General features: G+C 48.6%; 1 protein-coding gene across 2 annotated transcripts in view; it reads left to right on the top strand.

Moving 5' to 3' along the window:
- The window catches only part of gatm (glycine amidinotransferase (L-arginine:glycine amidinotransferase)), a 46,457-nt gene that overhangs the window by 8,477 nt on the left and 20,370 nt on the right, over positions 1 to 17,610 (top strand). The window contains exons 1-2 of one of the 2 annotated variants that reach the window (XM_052040180.1): positions 8,587 to 8,656; positions 15,149 to 15,376. In XM_052040180.1, the coding sequence (XP_051896140.1) occupies positions 8,588 to 8,656; positions 15,149 to 15,376 (297 nt within the window). In that variant the 5' untranslated portion in view covers position 8,587. Of the gene's footprint in view, positions 1 to 8,586; positions 8,657 to 15,148; positions 15,377 to 17,610 lie in introns of those variants that run through there. The other variant, XM_052040179.1, reaches the window with a different exon arrangement.

Below are 17,610 nucleotides of genomic sequence, written 5' to 3'. Positions count from 1 at the left end.
AGAAGGAGAGAAAATTCAAAGTACAGAAGTACAAAGGGACTTGGGGGTACTCGTGCAGGATACCTTAAAGGTTAACCACCAGGTCGGATTGGTGGTAAAGAAAGGGAATGCTATGTTGGCATTCATTTCGAGAGGTATAGTGTATAAAAGTAAGGAAGTGTTGATGAGGCTCTACAGGGTACTAGTGAGGGTACTGTGCACAGTTTTGGGCCCCATATCTTAGGAAGGATGTGCTGATGTTGGAGAGGGTTCAGAGGAGATTTATGAGGATGATTCCCGGAATGAAAGGGCTTACGTATGATGAGCGTTTGTCGGCTCTTGGACTGTACTCACTGGAGTACAGAAGAATGAGAGGGGACCTCATAGCGACATTTAAAATGTTGAAAGGACTGTACAAAGTAGATGTGGCCAAGCTGTTTTCCTTGGTGGGTGAATCCAGGACCAGAGGGCACAATCTTAGAATTAGAGGTTACAGGTTTAAAACAGAGATGAGGAGAAATTTCTTTAGCCAGAGGGTGGTGAATTTGTGGAATTCCTTGCTACGTACAGCAGTGGAGGCCAGATCATTGGAGGTGTTTAAGGAAGAGATAGATAGATATCTAAATAGTTGGGGTATCAAGGGATATGGGGATAAGGCCGGAAATTGGGGTTAGAATAGTGTGCTTTTTTTTGCGCCTGCCCCCCCCCCCCCCCAATTTCTCATTTCTTTTTTTTCTTTTCTTTGGAGCAGACTCGATGGGCTGAATGGCCTAATTCTCCCTTGTCTTGTGATCTTGTGAACTCCAAAGGGTCCAATATCCTGGCAGGAATGTTTAATTTAGCTGTTGGGGAGGATTTAAACTAATCTGGCAGGGGGAAGGAAACCAGGATGTTAGGATACAAGATGTTAGGGTAAGGGAGGAGGTTTATAGAAACAGGTCCAAGACAGTGTGCAGTGAGGATGGCAAGAAGGACAGGCAGGTGAGAAGTCAGGATAATTTGCTGAACAATAGAAGTACAACAAATCAGGATGTTAGGATACAGGATGTTAGGATAGAGGATGAGGTATATAGAAACAAGTCTAAGATAGTGTGTAGTGAGGATGGTAAGAAGGACAGGCAGGTGAGAAGTCAGGATAATTTGCTGAACAATAGAAGTACAACAAAATCAATAGCAGATACTGGACTAAGTGTGCTATATTTAAATGCACGTAGCATTAGGAATAAAGTAGATGACCTAGTGGCACAACTACAGGTTAATAAATACGACATTGTGGCAATCACCAAGTCATGGCTTTATGACGGATTTGATTGGGAACTGAATGTCCAGGGGTACACAGTGTATAGGAAGGATAGGCGGGTAGGCAGAGGAGGAGGCGTGGCCCTGATGGTTAGTAATGATATAAAATCAATAGAAAGGAAGGACATTGGGTCAGAGGAGGTGGAATCCTTATGGGTGGAACTAAGAAATAGCAAGGGTAAAAGGACAATAGTAGCAGTTATATATAGGCCCCCTAATAGCAGTCAGGAAGTGGGCCATAAGTTGCAGTTTGAAATAGAAAAAGTGTGCCAGAGTGACAACATGAAGATAATTATGGGGGATTTTAACATGAAGGTGGACTGGGAAATCCAGCAAGGCGGTAGATCTCAGGAGAGTGAGTTTGTGGAATGCCTACAGGACAGCTTTTTGGAGCAACTTGTTGATGAGCCCACCAGGGGATCGGCTGATTTGGATTGGGTGCTGTGTAATGAACCGGAGATGACTAGGGAACTAAAAGTAAAGGAACCATTGGGAACTAGTGATCACAATATGATTGAGTTCAGTTTCAAATTTGAGAAGGAGAAGCTGGTAGCTGGTGTATCGATATTTCAGTGGAACAAAGGAAATTACAGTGACATGAGAGAGGAGTTGGCTCAAACTGATTGGAAGAGTAAGCTAGCTGGAGGGGTGGCGGAGCAGAAATGGAAGGAATTTCTACAAGTAATAAGGAAAATGCAGGATAGATATATTCCAAGAAAAAAGGTTTTGAATGGAAAAAAGGCACACGTGGATAACGAGAGAGGCAAAGGCTAAAATAAAAGCAAAAGGGAGGGCATACAAGGAAGCAAAAATTATTGGGAAAACAGAAGACTGGGAAACTTTTAAAAACCTGCAGAAAGAAACTAAGAAGGTCATTAGGAAAGAAAAGATGAATTATGAAAGGAAGTTGGCAGATAACATTGGAAAGGATACTAAGAGTTTTTTTAAATATATAAGGAGTAAAAGACAGACACGGTTTGATATAGAACCAATTGATAACGGTGCGGGAGAGATTATAATGGATGATAAAGAGATGGCAGAAGAACTAAATGAGTATTTTGCATCAGTCTTCACTGTGGAGGACATCAGCAATATACCGGATAGTCAGGGGTCTCACGGAATGGAACTGAGTTCAGTTAAGATTACTAGAGAGAATGTGCTGGGAAAACTAAATGGGCTAAAGACTGATAATTCTCCCGGACTGGATGAGGTGCATCCCCGGGTTCTGAAGGAGGTGGCTTTAGAGATAGTGGAGGCATTGGTGATAATTTTCCAGGAATTGATAGACTCTGGCATGCTTCTGGAGGACTGGAGGGTCGCAAATGTAGTTCCGCTGTATAAGAAAGGTGGGAGGCAGCATAAAGGAAATTACAGACCTATTAGTCTGATGTCGGTGGTGGGAAAGTTATTGGAATTGATCCTCAACGATGAGGTTATGGAATACCTAGAGGTGCAAGGCAAGATAGGTCCTAGCCAACCTGGTTTCGTGAAGGGAAGATCCTGCCTGACCAACCTATTGGAGTTTTTTGAAGAAATCACAGGTAGGGTGGATGAGGGAGAGGCAGTAGATGTTGTGTATTTAGACTTTCAAAAGGCCTTCAACAAGGTGCCGCACGAGACTGATTAATAAGGTGAGAGGTCATGGAATTACAGGTAGGATAACAGAATGGGTGGAGCATTGGCTGGTAGGCAGGAGGCAAAAGGTGGGAATAAAAGGATCTCTTGTTCTGGTTGGCTACTGGTTACTAGTGGTGTTCTGCAGGGGTCAGTGTTGGGGCCGCTTTTTACCTTGTACATTAACAATTTGGATGATGGACTAAATGGTTTTGTGACTAAGTTTGCAGATGACACCAAGATAGGTGGAGGAGTAGGGAGTATTGAGGAGACAGGAAGGTTGCAGAGAGACCCAGATAGTTTAGGAGAATGGGCAAGGAAATGGCAGATGAGATTCAATGTTGAGAAATGTGCAGTTGTACACTTTGGAAACAGAAATAAACGGGCAGATTATTATCTAGAAGGAGAGAAAATTCAAAGTACAGAAGTACAAAGGGACTTGGGGGTACTCGTGCAGGATACCTTAAAGGTTAACCACCAAGTCGGATTGGTGGTAAAAAAAACGAATGCTATGTTGGCATTCATTTCAAGAGGTATAGTGTAGAAAAGTAAGGAAGTGTTGATGAGGCTCTACGGGGCACTAGTGAGGCCTCATTTGGAATATTGTGCGCAGTTTTGGGCCCCATAATCTTAGGAAGGATGTGCTGATATTGGAGAGGGTTCAGAGGAGATTTACGAGGATGATTCCCGGAATGAAAGGGCTTACATATGATGAGCGTTTGTCGGCTCTTGGACTGTACTCACTGAAGTACAGAAGAATGAGAGGGGACCGCATAGAAACATTTAAAGTGTTGAAAGGACTGGACAGAGTAGCTGTGGTCAAGCTGTTTCCCTTGGTGGGTGAGTCCAGGACCAGAGGTTACAGGTTTAAAACAGAGATGAGGAGAAATTTCTTTAGCCAGAGGGTGGTGAATTTGTGGAATTCCTTGCCATGTACAGCAGTGGAGGCCTGATCATTGGAGGCATTTAAGGAAGAGATAGGTAGATAACTAATTAGTTGGGGTATCAAGGGATATGGGGGTAAGGTCAGAAATTGGGGTTAGAATTTTTTTTTGCCCCCCCCCCCCTCAATTTCTCATTTCTTTTTCTTTTTTCTCTTTTCTTTGGAGCAGACTTGATGAGCCGAATGGCCTACTTCGGTTCCCTTGTCTTGTGATCTTGATCCTATTTTCCAATAAGAATAAACCCAATCTATCCTTTGATTGACAGCCCTCCACTCCAAGCAATATCATGGTGTATTTACTGCTACCACATCCTTTGTGTGGTGTGGCAACCAGAACTATATGCATTACTCCAGATGTTGTCTACTCAATGTTCCGTGCAGCTGCAACATGACAATCCAACCTTACACTCAATGCCACGGACTATGTAGGAAGGCGTATCAAATGCCTTCTTCACTACTCTATCCAACTGTGTCACCACTTTCAGCGAGCTGTGGACTTGCACCCTAAGGTCCTGCTATACATCAACACTCCACAGGTTCCTGCGATTTACTCTCTATGTCCTACCAGAAATGCACTTTCCAAAGTACATTACCTCACACTTGTCGAGATTAAATTCCATCTGCCACTGCTTCACCCAACTTTCCAGCTGATCAGAGCCCCACTGTGCTTAAACAACCTTCTTCACTACCTACAATTGCACCAATTTTCATGTCTTCTGCAAACTTACTAATCCTATCTCCTACATTCTCATCCAAGTCATTTGTATATATTACAAACATCAAAGGTTCCAGCACCAATCCCTGTGGTACACCACTGGTTACAGATTTCCAGCCAGAAAACACCCACCCACACAACCCCCTGCGTCCTATCACCCAGCCAGTTTTGGATCCAGTTTGCCAACACACCTCGGATTTCTTGTGCCTTAACCCTCTGGACCAGCCTACCATGCAGGACCTTGTCAAAAGCCTTACCAAAGTCCCTGTAAACCACGTCTAGCACTCTGCCTTAATCAATTTTCTTAGTTACCTCCTCAAAAAAATCAACCAGATTTGTGTGACATGACCTCCCCTGCATGAACTTTAGCAAGGCCTTTGACGAGATCCTCCATAATAAGCTGGTCTGAAAAGTTAGATCACATGGGATCCAGGGTGAGCTGGCCAACTGGATACAAAATTGGCTTGCTGGTAGAATACAGAGGGTGGGAGTGGAGGGTTGTTTTTCAGATTGGAAGCCTGTGACCAGTGGTGTGCCGCAGGGATTGGTGCTGGGTCCCCTGCTGTTTGTCACATATATTAATGATTCGGATGAGAATGTAAGGCTGAGAAGTGGCAGATGGAGTTTAATCCGGAAAAGTGTGAAGTGATACACTTTGAAAGATCAAACCTGAAGGTAGAGTACGTGATTAATGACAGGATTCTTAGCAGTGTGGAGGAACAGAGGGATCATGGGATCTAAGTCCATAGATCCCTCGATGTTGCAGCACAAGTTGATAGGGTTGTTAGGAAGCCGCATGATGTGCCGGCCTTCATTAGTCGGGGGACTGAGTTCAAGAGCCGTGAGGTAACGTTGCAGCTCTATAAAACTCTGGTTAGACCACACTTCGAATATTGTGTTCAGTTCTGGTCACCTCATTATAGGAAGGAAGTGGAAGCTTTGGAGAGGATGCAGAGGATGCTGCCTGGATTAGAGAATATGTCCTATGGGGAAAGGTTGAACGAGCTAGGGCTTTTCTATTTGGAGCAACGCAGGATGAGAGGCGACTTGATAGAGGTGTATAAGATTATGAGAGGCATAGAAAGAGTGGACAGTCAGCACCTTTTCCCCAGGGCGGCAATGCCCAATACCAGAGGGCATCCGTTTAAGGTGAGTGGAAGAAGTTTTAGGGTAGATGTCAGAGGTAAGTTCTTTATACACATAGAGTGATGGGTGCCTGCCGGGGGTGGTGATAGAGGCTGATACAATAGGGACATTTAAAAGGCTCTTAGGTAGGCACATGGATGTAAGAAAAATGGAGGGCTTTGGGCTGTGTAGGAGGGAAGGGTTAGATTGATCAAGGAGGGGGTGTTTATATAGGTTGGCGCAACATGGTGGGCTGAAGGGTGCTGTACTGTTCTATGTTCTATGTAGGGAGCATGATTAGTAAGTTTGCAAATGACACCGACATTGGTGGAAGAATGGACAGTGAAGGAGGTTGTCTAGGGTTACCACAGGATCTTGAACTGGGAAAGTGGGCAAGGGACCGGCAAATGGAATTTAACTCAGACAAGTGTGAAGTGATGCATTTTCTGAAGTTAAAGCAGGGCAGGACAAACGCAGTGAATGGCAGGGCCCTGGGGAGTGTTGTTGAACAGGGAGACCTTGGGGTAGAAGTAGATAATTCCCCGAAAGTGCTGACACAGGTAGACAAGTCAAGTCTAATTGAGTTTATTGTCATGTGCACAAGTACAATGAGGTAGGGTACAATGAAAAACTTGCAACAGCATCACAGGCACATGGGTACAGATAACACACAATATAAATTATGCATAAAAACTATACCATGCATGAAAAAAGACTGTGCAAAAGCAAGGCAGTGCAAAAAAAGGACACAATCAAAGAAAAGTCCATGGTAGTTCAAAAGGTGGTCTGTAGTGTTCCGTTGCTGAAGTCAGATTAGGGCTGTACAGGTAAAGGGGGTGAAGCAAGCATATGGCACACTTGCCTTCATTGGCCGAGGCACTGAGTGCAAGAGTTGAAATGTCATGTTACAGTTGTACAAAACATTGGTTAGGCTGCACTTGGAGCATTGTATGTAGTTCTGGTTAAACTACAGTATGGATGTGATTAAGCTAGAGAGGGTGCAGAAAGAATTCACAATGATGTTGCCGGGACTGGAGACAATGAGTTATAAAGAGAGATGGGATAAGCTGGGACAGTTTGCCCTGGAGTGAAGGAGGCTGAGAGGTAACACGATAGAGGTTTGTAAAATTATGAGAGGCACAGATAGGGTAGGTAGCCAGTGTCTGTTTCCCGGGGTAGGGATGCCTAAAACTAGAGGGCATGGGTTTAGATTGGGAGGGAGGAAATTTAAAGGGGATCTGAGGGGTAAGTTTTTTGCACAAAGAGTAGTTGGTGTCTGCAATGAGCTGCCAGAGGAGGTGGTGGAGGCAGGAACAGTAACACAAGATCATAAGAAATAGGAGCAGGAGGAGGCCATCTGGCCCATTGAGCCTGCTCCACCATTCAATAAGATCATGGCTGATCTGGCCATGGACTCAGATCCACCTACTTGCCTTTTTCCCATTACCCTTAATTCCCCGACTATGCAAAAATCTATCTGACTGTGCCTTAAATATATTTAATGAGGTAGCCTCTACTGCTTCCCTGGGCAGAGAATTCAACAGATTCACTACTCTTTGGGAAAAGCAGTTTCTCCTCATCTCCGTCCTAAATCTATTCCCCCAAATCTTGAGGCTACGTCCCCCAGTTCTAGTCTCATCTATCAGTGGAAACAACCCTCCTGCCTCTGTCTTATCTATCCCTTTCATAATTCTATATGTTTCTTCTGAATTCCATTCTCTCATTCTTCTGAATTCCAGCGAGTATAGTCCCAGGCGACTCAATTTCTCCTCACAGGCTAACCCCCTCATCTCTGGAATCAACCTGGTGAACCTCCTCTGCACCACCTCCAAAGCCAGTATATCCTTTCTCAAGTAAGGAGACCAGAACTGCACTCAGTACTCCAGGTGTGGCCTCACCAGTACCCTGTACAGTTGCAGCACAACCTCCCTGCTCTTAAATTCAATCTCTCTAGCAATGAAGGCCAACATTCCATTTGCCAGCTTGATAACCTGTTGCACTTGCAAACCAACCTTTTATGATTCATGCACAAGCACTGCCAAGTCTCTCTGCACAACAGCATGCTGCAATCTTTCACCATTTAAATAATTATCTGATCTACTTTCCTTTCCAAAGTGGATGACCTCACATTTACGAACATGGGGAGAACTCTTGCCCACTCACTTAACCTATCTATATCTCTCTGCAGATTCTCCGCATCCTCTGCACAATTTGCTTTTCCACTCAATTTAGTGTCATCAGCAAACTTAGATACGCTGCATTCGGTCCCCTCTTCCAAATCGTTAATGTATAACGTGAACAGTTGCGGGCACAGCACCGACCCCTGCGGCACCCCGCTCACCACTGATTGCCAACCAGAGAAACACCCATTTATCCCAACTCTCTGCCTTCTATTGGTTAACCAATCCTCTATCCATGCGAATACGTTATCCCCAACTCCTTGCATTCTTATCTTACTAACAACTCTGATGAGGCATCTGGACGGGTACTTGAATGAGCATAGAGATATGGAATTAATGCAGGCACGCAGGATTAGTGTAGATAGGCATGATAGGCCGAATGGCCAGTTTCTCTGCTGTATAACTCTACGACTCTGACAGAGGATAGGTTGGGAACCGTTGACACCCCGAGACAGGACCAGATTGGAGCTGTGATGTGGCGGCAGATCCCCGGGACGGTGCACCGGGACAGACCCCCGGCCGGGCGGCCCCCCTCCAAAAGCCGGCTGCTGGAGATGCCGATGTCCCGGGACCAGTCGGTGCCGCTAAGATTTCTAAGTTTGGACATCTCGAGGTTCCCTCAGAAAGGTCAGGGGCCGTTATATTAGCCAATGGGAGGAAGGCACAAGGCTTTAAAAGATGGGACGGGGCGCGCTCCCAGACTGAGCGCGATCACGCTGCGGGTACAGGACCATGATCCGGGTGCGATGTCTCCGCGGAGGTAGCAGAGGAGCCGAGTCCGCTCACTACTTAGGAGCCATGGTCAGTATGTCCGGTGCCTTGTCCCCGGTCCCACACCCGCTCACGGCCGCTGCTCTCAGCTCCGCTCGGATGGCGCCCGATATGAGTAGTTCAAATTAAAGCGAAAGCTAAACTCCCCAGAAGTGTTGGGACGGGGGTCAAACCCCAAATACAGGGGTCGGTCACACCGAGAGAGTGGGAACTAACGGGCAACGTGTCTGTGACTGTAGTGAGGGTGGGTGCACGATACCCACGGTGCACGATACAGTACACGGTGCACGATACCCACGGTACACGATACAGTGCACGGTGCACGATACAGTACACGGTGCCCGATACCCACGGTGCACGATACCCACGGTGCCCGATACCCACGGTGCACGATACAGTGCACGGTGCACGATACAGTACACGGTGCCCGATACCCACGGTGCACGATACAGTACACGGTGCCCGATACCCACGGTGCACGATACAGTACACGGTGCGCGATACACACGGTGCACGATACACACGGTGCACGATACACACGGTGCACGATACACATGGACCATCCGGGGTTGGCGTTTGATTTACGTCCCGACAGCTCAGAGCTGAAGTTTGTGATGTTGTCAGTGCGGGGTGGGGTGGGGGGAGTCGGTGCCGGATCCCGGGGGTCGGGCCCTCCTGTGGTGGGTCCCGGGTCTGACGGACCTCCCACCTGTCGGTGCCGGGAGTGAAACGGGCGGGACCCGTCCCCTTGTCCCCTAGGGTCTGGGACACGTTCCGGTCACTGCCCTCACTTCGGGGTCGGTCCCTGAACTGAAGCCGCCCACAGCAGGTCTCCGGCTGCAGCCCCCGCTTCACATTAACGTCTAGGGGGCTCCGGGGTCACTACTTCCCGCCTGGAACGTGAACGAAATCTTGGTGAACTCTAAAGAAAAAGGCAGAGTACCTTTTTAAAAGACGATATATACAGGAAAACATCTGGAAAGTGCAAGTGTTGGCAATAATTTGTGAGGCGAGGCAAACTTTTTAAAGTCTAACCACCGAGCAGAGGAAGGGGAGCCAACAGCGATCCCCCGGCGGAGCCAGCGTGCCTTCCCAGCAAAGTGTAGTGGAGGATAGTGTGTATGAAGTCACTCTGGGTCACTGGTCAGCGTCACTGGCAGCGCTATGGTCTCAGTGACAGGAGGGACGACCTAAACGTTGTGCCTTCATGAACAGATTTTAACAGAGCAGCTGGTCTCCTTCATAGTAAAACAAAGGATGCGGGAAATGGGATTAGTGTGGATGGGAAAAGGTCCCGAATGCAATGGGCCGAAGGGCCTGAATGACTAATGTAACCTTCATGTGTCTGGTGGGGTGGTACTGTGCTTTGGGTCGGGATCTGTCTGGCTGTGAATACATTTCACATCTGCTGTCTGCCTCATTGAGTTCAGCATCACAGGAATATTAAAAGTGAACGACCAAAGCAGAGCCATATTTAGATAAACATTCAGGGTACCTCAGGTTGGACAGAAACAGCTGTAAAGACCCTGTCAGGCAGGAGAAAGGACACATTACTGGACACATTCCTGAGCCCAAATGGTCGTGTAGCAGACTACACCTGGTGAAGAAGGAGCCCAAGTTAACTGAGGCTCAGTCCCAACTTGTTCACTCCCCATGGGAATGTGCAACCTGGCCTGGTCAAGTTTGAAAAGTTATCATGTGGCAATTTCCAAAGGTAAATAAACCCTGACAACACACTGCCAGGGTAATATAAACTAAAACAATGCGAGGTATTGCTCAAGGAACTGAAGGACATAATTGTGGGCAAGGAAGAAACCTTTGATGCAGATTTTGTTTTTGAAAAACAAAGCAGTAAATGAGAGGGGAGCCTGGTTCCTTTTGGAGTTAATCGGCTTCCATGCTGCTCGTACGTTCCACATGCCCTGATGATCCCTTTCACAAGACTTGTCCTCACTATGTACCAGAAATAGAAATGCCCAGCCCAGCAACTGCCCTCTAATAGCTGATCCAGAAAAAGGAATGAAAGAAGATATGTCTGTTTCAGGAACACTGGCTGAAACATAAATGACCATAAGAGTTTGAGTACAGTGGTAATTATCAGGTTACAAAGAACTAAAATGCCATTCACATTTTTTCCATCATCTAGTTCAGGGATGGCAACAAACGGTCTGTGCAAATACACAACACTGACAGTGCGATCACCTTGTCCCATCACTTAGCAAGTGAACTGGGAGATGCAGAATCAGCTAAACATTCTGCCGTAATGGAATGGAGATTAGTGTTACTGATTTGTGTAGAAACTGCAGTTTTCATTAATGTAAAAATAGAGCCTTCACTGGGATATTTGTTGTCATTTAGTGTTGGGTCTGGACACTGTAATTGCACAATTATACCTGTTAATACACTTTCTTATAGCAAGCCTTGGAATCTAATCTCCGTTCCATCTCCAGAAGACCTACCTGAGCTGTGGATGGTGAGCGACTCATGGTTTATACAGATTGAAATACAAAGATTCATTGATGATAACATATTGTAAAAGTGAATATGACCTTCTGGTTAATTACACTTGGCTTCAGATAATTATTGAAGATGTTGAGGTTCCAATGTGACTGGAAATTTAGCAGGTACTTGGACAGGTCCATGGATGGGAAAGGTCCAGAGGGATATGGGCCAAATGCAGGCAAATGGAACTAGCTTAGATGGGAGCCTTGGTTGGCATGGACCAGTTGGGCCGAAGGGCCTGTTTCCGTGCTGTATGTTTCTGTGACTTTAATTGCCTCCACTACATTATCCATGGGTCACAGGATGTCAAGGTCCACGTCCCATCACTGTTTCACACAGCCTGGGAGAAAATTCAGCAAGGCATCAGAGGGCGGCACGAGTGCTCCATTTGCCCTGAATGTGTCAATTATTGGTTGTGCAAATGTTGGTGGAAAGGCTGGAAATGAACTGGTGACTGTCGGCCTCCAACCAGGCAAGGAAGGAACAGTTGGCAGAGCATTGACAGGGTGGGGGTTGGTCGGTGCTGGGGTGGGGGTGGGGTGTGGTCAGTACAGGGGTGGGGACGGGAAGCTGTGGTCAGTGCTGGGGTGGAGATGGGAAGCTGTGGTCAGTGCTGGGATGGGGGGTGGCTCGTGCTGAGTTGGGGGTTAGTCAGTACTGGGGTGGGAGTGGGAAGCTGTGGTCAGTACTGGGGTGGGAGTGGGAAGCTGTGGTCAATGGTGGGGTGGGATGGGATGGGAAGCTGTGGTCAATGGTGGGGTGGGATGGGATGGGAAGCTGTGGTCAATGCTGGGGTGGGTTGGGAAGCTGTGGTCTGTGGTGGGGTGGGAGTAGTCAGTGCTGGGGTGGGGTTGGGAAGCTGTGGTCAGTGCTGCGGTGGAGTTTGGTCAGTGCTGGGGTGGGAGTGGGAAGCTGTGGTCAGTGTTGTGGTTGGGGTGAGAAGCTGTGGTCAGTGCTGGGGTGGGAGTGGGAAGCTGTGGTCGGTGCTGGGGTGGGGTTGGGAAGCTGTGGTCAGTGCTGTGGTGGGGTTGGCAAGCTGTGGTCTGTGCTGTGGTGGGTGTGGGAAGCTCTGGTCAGTGCTGGGGTGGGGGCGGGAAGCTGTGGTTCGTGATGGGATGTTTGTGGGAAGCTTTGGTCAGTGCTGGGGTGAGGTGGTCAGTGCTGGGCCAGGGGTGAGAAGCTGTGGTTAATGCCTCAGTAGGGGGTGGGAAGCTGTGGTCAGTGCTGGTGTGGGGTTGCGAAGCTTTGGTCAGTGCTGGGGTTCAGTTTGGTCAGTGCTGGGGTCGGGTTGGGAAGGTGTGGTCAGTGCTCGGGTGGGGTGAGGAAGCTGTGGTCAGTGCTTGGGTGGGGTTGGGATGCTGTGGTCAGTGCTGGGCTGGTAGTGGGAAGCTGTGGTCAGTGCTCTGGTGAGGTTGGCCAGTGGTGGGGTGGGAGTGGGAAGCTGTGGTCAGTGCTGGGGTGGGAGTGGGAAGCTCTGGTCAGTGCTGGGGTGGGTTTGGCGAGTGCTGTGGTGGGGTTGGGAAGCTGTCGTCAGTGCTGGGGTGGGAGTGGGAAACTCTGGTCAGTGCTGGGGTGCGGTTGGGAAGCTGTGGTCAGTGCTGGGGTGTGATTAGGAAGCTGTGGCCATTGCTCAGGTGGTTGGTCAGTGCTGGGGTGGGGTTGGGAAGCCATGGTCAGTGTTGTGGTCGGGGTGGGAAGCTGGTCAGTGCTGGGGCGGGAGTGGGAAGCTGTGGTCAGTGCTTGGGTGGGGTTGGGAAGCTGTGGTCAGTGCTGGGTTGGGAGTGGGAAGCTGTGGTCAGTGCTGGGTTGGGGTTGGGAAGCTGTGGTCAGTGCTGCGGTGGGGTTTGGTCATTGCTGGGGTGGGGTTGGGAAGCTGTGGTCAGTGCTGGGGTGGGAGTGGGAAGCTCTGGTCAGTGCTGGGGTGGGTTTGGCGAGTGCTGGGGTGGGGTTGGGAAGCTGTTGTCAGTGCTGGGGTGGGAGTGGGAAACTCTGGTCAGTGCTGGGGTGCGGTTGGGAAGCTGTGGCCATTGCTCAGGTGGAGGTTGGTCAGTGCTGGGGTGGGGTTGGGAAGCCATGGTCAGTGTTGTGGTCGGGGTGGGAAGCTGTGGTCAGTGCTGGGGTGGGAGTGGGAAGCTGTGGAAAGTGCTAGGGTGGGGATGGGAAGCTGCGGTCAGTGTCTGTGTTGGGGGTGGGAAGCTGTGGTCAGTGCTGGGCTGGGCTTCGGAAGCTGTGGTCAGTGCTGGGGCGGGGTTGGGAAGCTGTGGTCAGTGCTGGGGCGGGGTTGGGAAGCTGTGGGCAGTGCTGGGGTGGGTTGGGAAACTGTGGTCAGTGCTGGGGTGCGGTTGGGAAGCTGTGGTCATTGCTCGGGTGGAGGTTGGTCAGTGCTGGGGTAGGGGTGGGAAGTTGTGGTTAGTGTCTGGGTTGTGGGTAGGAAGCTGTGGTCAGTGCTGGGGTGGGGTTGGGAAGCTGTGGTCAGTGCTGTGGTGGGGTTGGCAAGCTGTGGTCAGTGCTGGGGTGGGGGTGGGAAGCTATGGTTCGTAATGGGGTGTTTGTGGGAAGCTTTGGTCAGTGCTGGGGTGAGGTTGGTCAGTGCTGGGCCAGGGGTGAGAAGCTGTGGTTAATGCCTCGGTAGGGGGTAGGAAGCTTTGGTCAGTGCTGGGGTGGTGTTGGGAAGCTGTGGTCATTGCTGGTGTGGGGTTGCAAAGCTTTGGTCAGTGCTGGGTTTCAGTTTGGTCAGTGCTGGGGTCGGGTTGGGAAGGTGTGGTCAGTGCTCGGGTGGGGTGAGGAAGGTGTGGTCAGTGTTTGGGTGGGGTTGGGACGCTGTGGTCGGTGCTGGGGTGGGAGTGGGAAGCTGTGGTCAGTGCTGGGCTGGTAGTGGGAAGCTGTGGTCAGTGCTCTGGTGAGGTTGGCCAGTGGTGGGGTGGGGTTGGGAAGCTGTGGTCAGTGCTGGGGTGGGGTTGGGAAGTTGTGGTCAGTGCTGGGGTGGGGTTGGGCTGTGCTTGGTTGGGGTTGGCCAGCTGTGGTCAGTGCTGGGATGTGAGTGAGAACCTGTGGTCAGTGCTGGTGTGGGGTTCAGAAGCTGTGTTCAGTGCAGGGGTGGTTTTGGTCATTGCTGGGGTGGCGTTGTTGTTGCTGAAAAAGGATTACTCGAACCTGGAGGGAATCTGCTTCAGAAAGCCTTTATTGTAGCATGATATCGTGGAGAGCTCAGACTCCTAAAAGCGGAGTTCTGAAACTCTGCTCAGCAAAGGATTACACTCATTTTTATAGTTAAAATATACGTGACAAAAAAGCATTTACACAAATACAAAAATTTCTCAGCATGTTCTAGCCGATAATCTGAAGCACCTACCTTAAAAGTTACTGTGTCTGCAGCGTTAGGATAGATTATGAAACAATGATTCCAGAGAAAGACAAGTTCCCATGTCTGTCTTTGAGACCAAGCAAGCAAGCTAGATAAGGCAGTTAACCAAGGACAGACAGCTGTCTGTAGAAATGATTTGACCCGCTTAATAATGCTTTAAATTTTCTTCCGCAGTTGGGAAGCTGTGGTCAGTGCCTGGGTTGGGGATGGGAAGCTGTGGTCAGTGCCTGGGTTGGGGATGGGAAGCTGTGGTCAGTGCTGTGGTGGGGATGGGAAGCTGTGGTCAGTGCTGGTGTGGGAGTGGGAAGCTGTGGTCAGTGCTGCGGTGGGGGTTGTTCAGTGCCTGCACTGCGCTTTCTCTGTAACTGTGACATTTCATTCTGTTCTATGTTGTTTTCCCTTGTACTACTTCAATGCACTGTGCAATGAACTGATCTGTAGGAACAGTATGGAAGACTAGCTTTTTATTGTACCTCACAAAAAGTGATAGTATTAAATTAATTCCAATATATGGTTGGGATGTTCTGATTTAACTGGCAGTTCTAACTGTTTTTGTCCCATTGAAGGTTGAAGGATCCATTTCAAGCTCAACGCTGGATTGCACAGTGTCAGCCAAATCTCAGCACTTCCTGATGGCTCCATCTTGTCTCTTTCAGATTGGCCGAGCTGTGGCAGGGTGGGTGCAAAAAACGTTCCAGAGTACTCAGGCTGCTGCTACAGCCAAGACTTCCTGTGTTGCAGAAGATGATCCCAAGGACAAGGCCACTGATGCACTGGCTGAAGAGTGCCCAGTCTGCTCCTACAATGAGTGGGACACCCTGGAAGAAGTGATTGTCGGGAGACCAGAGAATGCGTGTGTGCCCCCTTTCACTGTGGAGGTGAAGGTTTGTACGGAGGGAAGGGGATGAGGGAGGTTCACAGGTATCAGTGTAAGTGAGGGTGTTGGGTGGCTCCTGCTCAACGTGTGTGAATGTGCACAGAGTTTGAGTCACACACTTCATTGGTGGTTACATCCAGACCACACCCTGAACTGTTGGTGTGGACAGTTGGCAGTTGAACGGGGAGTCTGGCTTCACCCTATGCCTGTATTTATAAGTACTGTCAGTAAGTTAGCCTGGAAGTTCTGTCAATGGGTCCAGAGTCACTGATTCCAGTGGTCAGGCCATGACTCTATCTGCAGCATCAGCAGTAGACTGCTTTCTCTGCTACGATGGGTGATTTGTCTTCAGATCAATCCCCGTTTCCTGTACTGATTCATTTATGTGCTTCGTAAAAGCTGAAACATGAACAGCCCATCAAACAGAAAGTTAGTTAGCATTAAATAGCTACAGATTGAACACAGGACAAAAAGTAAAAAAAATCATGGGAACACAGAATGCGCCACCTCACCCTAGTGACACAGGCCTGTGGTGTTCAGAGAGAAGTGTGGCTCTGAAGGGTGGAAGATTGTTCTCAGAGGACCCTCCCCACAGTGCCTCCTGGCCACCATCGGTCTTTTGCTTGTTGTCCCTTCACCTGAAGTCCTCATTGAAATCTGATCTGATGCAGGCGGAGATGATTGACCAGTGGACCTCACCATTAGCTGGGTAGAATGACAAGCAGGGATGTAACGTTGAGAGCCGGGCAGTGAGTTGAGGTGGGCTGGTAGGTATGTTCCGTTTCCAGCTCTGAGTTCTGGGCACCAAGATAATAGGGAAAGCTCCAGCTGTACTAGTGTTAGATCTGGAGATGATGTTCTCCAGAAGGTTCTTTGGAAGTCAAGAATGAGGTGCAAATGTTATGGTTACAGCTGTTTTATTGGGTGTTCATCACAGGACAGGTCAGACAGAGTCACCTGTACCAGGCAGCAAGGTAAGTAAAGAAGTGACGTGACAGTAACAAAGGAACCCAAACACATGCTTTCCTCTTGTACTGCAAACTGGTCTGAACTGGTTGAGATAAGAATCCTGTCTAGCAGGTACTGACTGAATCATGCTTCAGCTTCACAAGATCACAAGATCACAAGATAAGGGAGCAGAAGCAGGCCATTCGGCCCATCGAGTCTGCTCCAAGGAAAAGGGAAAAAGAAATGGGGTGGGAAAAAAAGAAAAAAAAACTATTCTAATCCCATTTGCCAGCCTTATCCCCATATCCCTTGATACCCTGACTATTTAGATATCTGTCTATCTCCTCCTTGAATACCCCCACTGATCTGGCCTCCACTGCTGTGCGTGGCAAGGAGTTCCACAATTTCACCACCCTCTGGGTAAAGAAACTTCTCCTCATCTCTGTCTTGAAACTGTACCCTCTAATTCTAAGATTGTGCCCTCTGGTCCTGGACACGCCCACCAAGGGAAACAGCCTAGCCACATCTACTCTATCCTTACCTGTCAACATTTTAAATGTCGCTACGAGGTCCCCTCTCATCCTTCTGTACTCCAGCGAGTACAGTCCAAGAGCCGACAAACGCTCATCATACTTAAGCCCTTTCATTCCTGGAATCATTCTCGTAAATCTCCTCTGAACCCTCTCCAACGTCAGCACATCCTTCCTAAGATGTGGGGCCCAAAACTGCGCACAGTATTCCAAATGAGGCCTCACTAGCGCCCCGTAGAGCCTCATCAACACTTCCTTACTTTTATACACTATACCTCTCGAGATGAATGCCAACATAGCATTCGCTTTCTTAACCACCGATCCAACCTGGTGGTTAACTTTTAAGGTATCTTGTATGAGTACCCCCAAGTCCCTTTGTACTACCGCACTATCAATCTTCTCTCCTTCTAGATAATAATCTACCCGCTTATTTCTACTTCCAAAGTGTACAACTGCACATTTCTCAACATTGAATCTCATCTGCCATTTCCTTGCCCATTCTCCTAAACTGTCTAGGTCCCTCTGCATTCTTTCTATTTCCTCTATGCTCCCTACTCCTCCACTTATCTTGGTGTCATCCGCAAACTTAGCCACACAACCATTTATTCCATTATCCAAATCATTGATGTACAAGGTAAAAAGGAGAGGCCCCAACACCGACCCCTGCGGCACACCACTAGTAACCGGTAACCAACCAGAACGAGATCCTTTTATTTCCACCCTTTGCTTCCTGCCAACCAGCCAATTCTCCACCCATTTTGCT

Source organism: Pristis pectinata, chromosome 28 (assembly GCF_009764475.1).
Source record: "Pristis pectinata isolate sPriPec2 chromosome 28, sPriPec2.1.pri, whole genome shotgun sequence".
Taxonomy (NCBI): domain Eukaryota; kingdom Metazoa; phylum Chordata; class Chondrichthyes; order Rhinopristiformes; family Pristidae; genus Pristis; species Pristis pectinata.
This window is presented reverse-complemented; position numbering and strand designations above follow the sequence as displayed.